At 49.9% G+C, this 10,018-nt stretch overlaps 4 protein-coding genes across 4 annotated transcripts; 2 read left to right on the plus strand and 2 right to left on the minus strand.

The window, feature by feature from the left end:
• Nucleotides 1-509: 509 nt before the first annotated feature.
• On the minus strand, nucleotides 510-1,382 carry KY384_003998 (uncharacterized protein; the record flags this gene model as incomplete). Its single annotated transcript, XM_044812506.1, has 2 exons — nucleotides 510-1,022; nucleotides 1,290-1,382. 2 exons carry the CDS (start codon nucleotides 1,380-1,382, stop codon nucleotides 510-512), a joined length of 606 nt encoding a protein of 201 aa, XP_044670569.1.
• A 48-nt stretch (nucleotides 1,383-1,430) lies between these two features.
• On the minus strand, nucleotides 1,431-2,111 carry KY384_003999 (uncharacterized protein; the record flags this gene model as incomplete). The annotated part of the gene is made up of 2 exons (XM_044812507.1): nucleotides 1,431-1,794; nucleotides 1,966-2,111. The coding sequence occupies 2 exons, from the start codon at nucleotides 2,109-2,111 to the stop codon at nucleotides 1,431-1,433; spliced, it is 510 nt and encodes a 169-aa protein (XP_044670570.1).
• Nucleotides 2,112-5,174: 3,063 nt separating this feature from the next.
• Nucleotides 5,175-6,287, plus strand: KY384_004000 (uncharacterized protein; the record flags this gene model as incomplete). Its single annotated transcript, XM_044812508.1, has 1 exon — nucleotides 5,175-6,287. The coding sequence occupies one exon, from the start codon at nucleotides 5,175-5,177 to the stop codon at nucleotides 6,285-6,287; it is 1,113 nt and encodes a 370-aa protein (XP_044670571.1).
• Nucleotides 6,288-7,926: 1,639 nt separating this feature from the next.
• Nucleotides 7,927-9,423, plus strand: KY384_004001 (uncharacterized protein; the record flags this gene model as incomplete). The annotated part of the gene is made up of 1 exon (XM_044812509.1): nucleotides 7,927-9,423. One exon carries the CDS (start codon nucleotides 7,927-7,929, stop codon nucleotides 9,421-9,423), a length of 1,497 nt encoding a protein of 498 aa, XP_044670572.1.
• Between the last annotated feature and the right edge of the window lie 595 nt (nucleotides 9,424-10,018).

The raw sequence follows: 10,018 nt of genomic DNA on the forward strand, positions 1-10,018 counted from the left end.
GAAGTGAGAGGCGAGCGGTTGGCTGTGGTCGTCCCTTCTTTCCTTTTTTTTCGGTCAATTACGGTGCTGATGTAGCTAATTTCAAATTTGACATCTCGCGTGCAAATGTGAAACTAACGTCTTCTCTCAATTTGAGCTTTTATATCATAGCTAGGTCATGTCTCTCCAGAAGTTCCATGATGATGAGGTTATCCATCCAAGAGAACAGTCCAATCCTCCGAAACCACGGTTGAATCTGGCTTTTGTTACACGATCGATAGTGCGGGGCCAAGAAGACCTTACCTCTCATCACCATCATCTTCATTCGCGGATTAGACCCCGGGAAACCCCGATACCCAAGTGTTTAGGAGGTTAAGTACTCTAGGCGGGCGGGGGAAGGGTGATCGAATGAATGGGTGAGGGGCTGATAGGCGTCGGGGTGGGGCGATGAGATTGTTAATTGTGGTTGTGTCGCCGGTATCGGCGGTGGAGAGGAAGAAGGTGACTTAAGCTGGAGGGTTTACAACTATTTAGTCTCGACTATCAAATAAACGCCAGTCATTTCGTTTATCCCCTCCCCAACTATTCGCGACGTTCGCGTCCAGCTGACTGGTACATTGGAGATTTTCTAACCCGTCCCAGTCTAAGTATATAGATGTATCGACGGGGTAGACCAATCGAGGATGCTGTGTGTGGTTCATCGAAAGTAAAGACCAGCCTCCATAGGTACTGTCACCAATTTTATAGAAGACTGTACCGTTGCTTGCGTCAATAGACACCAGTTCATTGTTTCCCCCAACCAGCTGCGTGAGGCTATTTTGAGTGTCCTCATTCGGAACGAAAAAGATGCCTCCTTCATCCTGTGAGATACCGTAGCTTGCATGAGCTGTTTGTGGGAAAAGATGCAGGAATTCGCATGCTGTCGCTTGCTCGAACATAATTGGAAGATTGGCGAGTTGATATCCGATTAGCTTGTGCATGATGTCAAGAACCTTGTCTTTGCCCATCGAGCTACCTCGATGGAGGAGAGTGTATGAGCTGCGCTGCTCTCTGCTATACCAAAACACGCCGCACATGCCAGAACTGTCCAGCGTTCCTTTACAGCCAAGATCTTTGGAGTGTTCATTACAGTTCTTTCCCGCCCACGCTGGACATCCTGCTGTAGCATTTTGAAAAAGCGCCTCTGGGTTCAAGCCTGGAAGCAACAGGGCATACCATCCATTCTGAGCTAAGCTCTCCGAAGTGATATATGAGTAGAGCCCGTTCGTCATCGCTCTTCGTCCATCTTCTGTCACACTTGGGCTTCTGACATCGAGAAAGCGGCCATCATCCGTGAAGGCAAGGAATGAGTCCGGTGCTGTGATGCTTTCTGAAGGCAATCCCAAGACAGGATCGTTCGCCATTGCATCCAGTCCTTGAATCACTGTCAGCGTCTGATTGATATTCCTGCGCTATGTCACCGCTACGGAGTCATCGTCTGTAAAGACTTTGGCGTTCAGGGCGGCATTTTGCACCGGTATCGTAGATGGATCACCTGCAGGCCACTCATTGGCTACGAGTCCTGGGACTGCTTGAGCAACATTCTTGCCAGAGTTGGCTGCGCTAAGGACTTTGCCAAATTTTTGGCCTGCGGGACGAGTTTCTGGTATGAATTGAATCACGACAGTCAAGATCCCAACAATGACATCTTTGAAAAAATTGAACTTGTGATCAGGGGCTTGGTCAATAATCTCCGTGATCGATCTAATACTGGAACCGGCCTGACTGAGCTCAATATCCACAGTTTGGAACACGTTATTGAAATAATACCATCCCCTTCCACTTGGTTAGCCAGCTATCATCAGTCTTGAATAACGGTATCATTACCATAGATAGAAATGCTCACAAGCTTATACCGTGCATACAGTAGTCTACCTTGGCCATCTAAGTCCGATGGAAAAGGTGTTGTAGCAGGATCCTGACAGTGAGGAGCGTCTACGGCCTCACATGCAGAATTTGGTCCGTTCCAAAAGCGCTGAAGAAAAGTCGTTGTCCAAAGGTCTTCTGTCGTACAGCCAGCATTCACGGTGCACGATACCTGCTGCGCCACCCATTTCCTCACCCACGCGGTCAGATTCAACTCTGACCAGCATCTGGATAATAGATCAGCTCTGAGGCAGTCTTCGGATGCTGCTCCGTTATAAAGAGTCTCATCGCCATCTAATACCACACTCGGCAAGTCCGACGGGGTCGTAGCTTGGTTGGCGATACTGATACTATTTGAAGAGCTCGCTGCCGCAGGAGCTGTCGTAGATCCAGAAGAATGAGAACTTCCTCCATTGCTTAGGGCTCCTGGCCAATAAGAATGAGAACCTTCTCCATTGCTTGGGGCTCCTGGCCAATAAGAATGAGAACTTTCTCCATTGCTTAGGGCTCCTGGCCACTACGACGATGTTCAGTCTTTGAGAACTCATCATATCTCGGTGGAGGATTCCAAACATCTAGATGACCGTCGACGCAGATCGTACCCAATGAGACCGCTATCAAACAGGCACTGCCACCCTCGTTGCAATCACCAATCAATTGATGATCTAAGCTACACACACCTTGGCCAGGGTTAGAGCAGCTGACTGTTTGGCTGCAGCCCGGTAAGCCCTGGACGGTTTCTGCTGAGTCGCTTTGTGCGCGACATAGGGTACTTAATCTGAGGAGGACAAGCACCAGAAGTGACCTCTCAAGAGCAAGCATGTTGTCTGGGTGTCAGCTTGACTGAAGTTATGGCTCCGTTTCCAATCTATCACTTATCGTGGGTTTGTGCCAGGACCTTTCATGGAATGGCAGTAGGGAGTCCTTTGTCGTGATTAGACTCACGCTCAGCAGAAGAAAATGTAAGAATGCCGGGATCTTGGCGCTTGTCGATAGACAAAGCACTGGGAACGAGAATCGAAAACCCATTTGACGGTCTGACCTGCAGTTCGATAATCCGAGAGTCTCATAGTCTTGAGGAATAAGAGGCTCTGCTAACGCTTACCAAGTCAGACACAGATTTTGTATCAGGCTGAAGGAATTTAAATAGCGCTGTATTTAAGTCCCTGAGCTCGACTCTGGTAAGCTTGAGCCGCCTAAGGGCTGGATACTCAAAGCGAACAAAATGTTCGGAGCTCTTGAGAATCAATCAAGAGTCACAAATTTTTACGCCAATTACTTTGTATCTGAAAAGCATTGGAAAGAAAGCCGCTGTAGTGGGATGACATAACAGACATGTGGGCAGACTCTTTGCATTTGTGTCGGGCGTCCTAAGCGAGCGAACGAGTATGAGTCTTTGTGAGCATTATTCACAGTCGCGCGCCACAACGCTGCTATAGCGCTCCTGGAGCAGGGACAGTTTCAATAACCTTCAATGACATTCGACCAAGGATTCTCGAAGTACACGATTTATAAGCCAATGTACTCACGTCAAGCGTAGATGGCAACGCAAAACACCAAATAGCGATCAGCGTGCGCACAAGCGCTCATATGCGAAAGGATCTACCCTTTGACATAAATAAGTATAGCTTGAGCATCTGATCATATATCCTACCAACCAATTAGCTAACAAGGTCCTCCGGACCGCGGCAACATGCAACCTTCTATGCGCAATGATTCTTGATTCGTATGGCTTTTCGGCCAGACGGGCAAAATGCGCTCAAGTGGGTCTCACTTGAATAAATAGCCACCGCCTTTCTCCTAGCCTTAGTAAGCGATTCAATGGGGACGTTTGATATGGACAGCGGGCTTAGAGCTCCACAGCATACACGCATGAGTAGGGGTAGGTCTTTCCACCATTTTCTATAACCCCACAATTCGATGTCTGCCATGCAGATAACAGTACGACGGCTACCTTAGGGTCAGCGGTTAATTCTTGCTCAATTGGGCGTACTCGTGCTGCCAGATTAGTCAGCGGGGTAGTGGAAGGAAGAAGGAGCAAGGGGAAGGTTCGACAGGACTTCCTCGCAGCTGCGCTTCCCTCGACGTAAGATCTTGCACACTTTTAATATCAGCTTCTCCTGGATAAATAGGGATATTGGGAAGATTGATGAGTTTGAAAGCCAGTTGCATTCTCCGAGTGTCGTTAAAGTCGAACGCATTGACACTGACGATGATTTCATTTAGCGTCATCAGCTTGTAGCTTTCAGCACTAGCATTACCAACGCCTTAGGTACTCCAAATCACGTGCACGAGAATCAAGATGACCACGCTTGACACTAAACCAGTCTACTTTGTCTGGACAGGACCTTTTCGTTTCTGCATAGGCTGTCGCAAATAATCAGAAGCACAGCCGTCTAGTGGTTGGCAAAGATTCTTCAAACCTGAGAAATGTATCTTCTGATCGGAACAAGGTTGGTCACCTCGAGCTGCGTGGAGGTTCCAACTGGTCACGATCTGATAAAAGGCCAAATGACGAGTATTCTGGTCACAGCCGAGATCGCTATGAGAAACTCGCCAAGCTCTGACCGCTACGAGGAGGCTCCTATCCCAATGCCTATTTGTCTTGACTTAGGCCATTTGATACAAGTCTGATTCGCAAAAGACCTTTGACACGAACGCCTGAAAACTGGCGTCAGATTCTATTTCTGCTACAGGTGACATGAAAGCCAGGTCACTCAACATGATGTTCAGACAGAATTGATAAATTGCATGAGCCACGCTTTGTAGGAGTGGTGGGGGCATAAGGTCAACCAGCCGCAAATGCTCGTGACGCTGGTGCATGAAATTATCTACGTACACTGCCATGCCATTCAGCTACATTGATGACCGATATGAGAATCTCTGGTTCCCAATGCAGATGCTGATACAACAACTAAAGCAAAAAAGACTGGTGTTTCAACCTGCTTCATCAAATAAGCGCTTGCTCATCGACGACGTTTGCTGCAGTCACAAGCTACATTGGCTCACAATAATTCAACACTTTTATTGTATTTTGTCAGCATTGCAACAACTGCGGCGATACTTATCGCCTGATCACTGCCTAGACACGGCTCATCCAACTTGTGTACAACCGAATGTCGCAAAGTGGCATGCCAACACCATGCACGCGCAAGACATATCGAAGTTGGTAAAGAGGAACATCGCCCCTATACTTATCATGAAATAGTTCAAAGTCCATCATCGATGTATTTTTCCTTGAGCTCTCACGTCAAGAAAGATAGGCCAGGTTCTGCACTACGGAAAAGGCAATGCATATATACGACCACATCGTATCACTCTGCGCTTTACGCGCACTTGTCGCAGAATGTGCACCTACACCCTCAAGCAGCGGTTTAGACGTAAACCTCCCTTCCTCGATCACTACAGGCAATATCACCAGCAACTCGACCGTCGCATTGCCGTTTGATCCTGCCCGCCACCCGAAAATCAACTATCGATACAGACCCCTATTACCTGGATATAAACAGCGCTTCCCAATTGGACAGCTTGGCTACGCCTTATTCGACAACATCCACCAAGCATGGCTAAACCGCAATCCGCAGCCCTTAGTACAGAAAAATCTCCAGAACTACTTTTTCCCAAACATCCGCACGAAATTCGCCTTACTTGAAGCCAGCCGCGCAGAAGGATGGACCAGCCAAATTCTGGGCTGGGTGTGCTTGGATACGGTTGCGAGGCTTGTGAAAGAGGGCCAGGCGCAGCCCCAGGCGTCATGGGAACTTCCTACGATGGTGTTGGTGGGGGCAGGGTTGCAGACTTTGGGAGGGCTGGAGATGACTAATGAGCCTGGTCCGTCGAACCAGAGTGCCCCTAAAGAAAGTGGGATGCTCGATGTGTCGCTGCTTGACAGCGATGCCAGACGCGTGCGTGCGCGTGAAGTAGCCAACAGTTCCCAAGACAGTCAGGAAGCGTCCATGAAGAATGGGGGTACCATCGCCGATCCAAAGATAACGTACCTCGGTACTCGACAAGAGTTCACAGTGGTATCGCTCATTGAAGTCATGGATACAGCGCTGCGTAACAATATTTGGAATCTTGATGGTTGGGCTCCAATCTCGCAGAAAAGAAGGCTAGGGGACAAGATCATCATCGGTCCGACAAGTTTAGGAACAATGCTCTCCATAGAGTTTCTCAGTTTCCGCTCGGCCGCGTTAAGAAGAGAGGTCTCCTGGGGTGATGTCTCGGTTGGATTGATGAATCTGGGTGCCCAACTTGTGCAGGACGGCAAGTACGCAGCGTTCAATGCTCAGATATTCAATCAACGGGATGGACATGACGATCCTGGCCCTTACCTTTCGGTGAGTATGTTAGGGAAGGCCCAAGTGGGAGCGCCGGCGAATCAGACGGCAGCGACAGCATAGCAGTGAAGCTACAAGACGATGATCGATCTTGTGCAACCACAAGAGAACTGACCTTTTGTATGAACCGTCTCTGTCACACGCAGCCTTTCATAAGCTTGTCCCATTATCCTACTCCTCCGGATCGTCTAATCTCTTTTACGTGGATTTCTGCGTCTCTCAGATACCTCGTGCATACCATTCCAGGGCATGTCACCTATTCAGTGTGCAAAATGGTAGACTTGCTGTTGAAAAGGACCCCCATACGCCGCGAGTCCGTCAGTGCTGGAAACCTCGAGTCACGCTGACGCCTGTACACAAGCGCGTGCACTTGCATTACGGCACCAACGTCGCTGAATGTGTACTTTGCTAAAATGGCGGTATGACCCTGCCTGGCGGGTGCAGAGTATTACAGACTTACGTACGCTTTGGCTTGAGTATTCCTTTTATCACGCCGACTTGCACCAGCATGCGCACCAACCATCCAGCTATTTCAAGAATCGAACTTGGGTCCGCTGGCGTGATCCGCCATGAAACACACAGACTCACGAGCGTAGGTCTTTTCCAGCAGCGTTTACATTTTCTGTACTCGTCGGGTAGCGAGTAGATGCGTCTCCGATGCGTCAGTATTCTTGAGAGTGACCCTTAGCTGTGGGACTAACTGCCTCTGATTTGGTCACTACGCAGACCATTTCTACTGGCTTGTCCAGACTCTTGGAATTTGCCCCGACGAAGTCGTCCTCTGTTCTGGTCCTGCCGCCAAACTCTTTTCCTTGCCTCCCGTAGGAATTGGAGTCGAAGTAGCCGGAGCCATTGATCCGCGTCGCAGAATGCCTCAGATAGACCGAATTCCACTGGAAACTTACCTTGCCAAGATCCGATACCAGCAAATGCGCACAGTCGATGAAAGAAGCCAAGATTCTTTCCGTCAATCTCAATATTTCAAGTGACTTAGACCACAACTCGATCATGAAATACACCAAAGCATTGAGAAGCAACGAGGAACTCTTGACCTCCAGCGTTTTCAGCTGAACTCCGTTTCTGACCCTCTTGAGTAGTCTCCTTGCTCCGACCCGATTTTCCTGTCGAATCTTTTCCTTCGGACCCGGGAGCACAAATATCTTCCGAGAGAGGACCTCTGCAGAGCGATTCAAGAAATCAACCTCCTGCTTGGTATATACAGCTGTAGAAACAGGCCCAGGACGGTCAGTATCCCCCTCACTTTTGCTTTCATTATTTTCAGCAGCATGATCCTCCTAGTTACCTACGTCAGGCTCAATAGTATTTCTCTCGATCTGACTGCTACCGCTATTTCAGAAAGAAAGCAAGGTCACAAGGGCATGCAACTGCGGTGTGATGTAGCATACATCCTGCCAAGGGGCCAAGTCGGCCATGATCATCATCCGTCGTTGCAAAGAAGATTAACATTGGGAGTTTGAAGGTTGGGTAGACCTCGCCCAGGCGACGCGCCGGGCATCAAGTGTGGCGCTAATTGCCCCTTTCTACATCCACGACAGCATATCGCCGGTTAAGTCCGGAGTGTGCTGAGGTGGTACACCGGGTTTCCGCCCTTGCTTACCATCTTCTATCTCGTACACCAAACGCTCTTGGAGGAGCTCTTCCTTTCTTCTGCAGATCACAATTTTGATGTTCTGTTTTGAAGATGTCTCAATACGATCACGACAAAGCAGTCGCCTCCATAAGCCACCAAGTCCGCCAATTCTTCGATCATCCCGCTCAAAAAGGCTTCCGCGTCTTCCATGGCAGCTCAAACAGCACCAGAGCGCCCCAATACACGCTCTCGAACACGGTCGACATCAGCGCGTTAACCCATATCCTCGAAATCGACCCAGAGAAGATGACTGCAACCGTCGAGCCAAACGTCAAGCTAGGCGCTCTACTAGACGGATCGTTAGAATACAGCCTCATGCCGCCAGTCATGCCTGAGTTGCCCGATATGTCGATTGGTGGGGCGTATTCCGGCCAAGCCGGTCAGAGCAGTTGCTTCAAATGGGGCATCTTCGACCAGACTGTTCAAGCCATCGAGATGATCCTTGCCGACGGCTCTATCAGAACGTCGTCAAGATCTCGCGAGCCAGAGCTTCTCGAACATGCAGCCGGAGCCTTTGGGACGCTCGGTATTGTGACCAAGCTCGTCGTTACTTTAGTACCAGCGCCGAAGTTCGTGGAGCTGACCTACCACACCATCAGCTCCATGCAGGACGCCTCCACGAAAAGTATGGAGTTCACACAAGACGAGAATGTAGATTACATAGACGGCATAATGTTCGCCTCTACCAGCGGCGTCATCATGACGGGCAAGAACGCACCCTCCGCCCCCCAAGGCCAGGTACCCCAAACCTTCACCAACCGCGGCGACCCCTGGTTCTACATGCACGCGCAGGCCCAACACAACCCCTCCACTCACCGCCCCTCCCAGGAGCCTCCTGTCGTCTATATCCCCTTAATGGACTATCTCTTCCGCTACCACCGCGGCGGCTTCTGGGTCGGGCATTACGCCTTCTCCTACTTCCACGTCCCCAACAACCGCCTGACGCGCTACCTCCTCGACAACTGCATGAGAACCAAAGCCATAATCCACGCCTTCCACGAGTCGCCCACGCTGGCGGGGAAATATGTAGTGCAAGACATGGCGGTGCGTCCAGAGCAGCTCGCGGACTTCAACGAACAGATTGATGGGATTTTTGGAGCGATGTGGCCCCGCTATCTCTGCCCGCTCAAGGGCTTGCAGGAGCCGAGGTGGGGCTTGCAGCCTAGATTGCCAGAGGATGTGGTGGGTGGGGGGAGGGAGAGTGTGATGGCTATTGCAACGGGGCTGTATGGCGGGCCGAGGAAGCGCGAGGAGTTTTTGGGGGAGAATGTGAGGATGGAGAGGGTTTTGGGGGAGATGGGTGGGGTGAAAGGATTGTATGCGCAGTTTTATGGGAGTGAGGAGGAGTTTTGGGGGATGTGGAATCGGGAGTATTATCAGGGGGTGAGGAAGAGCTATGGGGCGGAGAGTCTGCCTGATGTGTATGAGAAGGTTAAGTGGAAGGCGCCGAGGGAGGTGAGGAGGTGGAGGCATTTTGATTGTGTTGATGGGTTGATAGGGGTTACCAAGTGGATCCGTGGGAGTGACTGGATGAGAGGTGGGAGGTGAGGAGGTGTCAATGATCGATAATGCGGCAACCTTCATAATAAATGAAGGCTCAGATGATGCTTGGAGAGTGAGGCAAGAACATGCAGTGATCTGGATAAGATTTACATCTTTTGAGCCTAGAAACAACCCCTTTTTTTTAGTGCGCAACTAGAATAGGACTTATCTGTTTCTTTGGCGGTTTCTGGCAATGGATCATAGACTGGAAAGTCTGCGTATATGTATAGCGGTGTGCTTTGCTCTGCGAGTCATTCTCGCCGCGTTCGGTGGCTCGTAGGTTCGAGTTGCAATCTGTTTGCATAACCATAGTGCAAATGAGTCCCGCCTCTTCATACCTCATCTTTCGGTATTTCCACATCTGCACACAGCATTCAATCAAGACTATCAAGCACAAGGCTGAAGATGACCCCCGCACGTTCTGCATATGTACCCAAGAATTGACCCCACGTGTGCTGCATGTGCTGCATGTGGGCCCGAAGATCGACCACAACCTTCTCACCAGCAATTCCGACACAAGATCACGAGAGACGGGCCAGAACAATCTAGGCGACGGCGATCTTACTTTGGCCATGAGCTATCTTCCAATGATAGAGCCTTT

The sequence above is a fragment of the Bacidia gigantensis genome (genome assembly GCF_019456465.1).
Source record: "Bacidia gigantensis strain McMullin 20006 chromosome Unknown contig_210, whole genome shotgun sequence".
In the NCBI taxonomy this organism is placed as follows: Eukaryota; Fungi; Ascomycota; class Lecanoromycetes; order Lecanorales; family Ramalinaceae; genus Bacidia; species Bacidia gigantensis.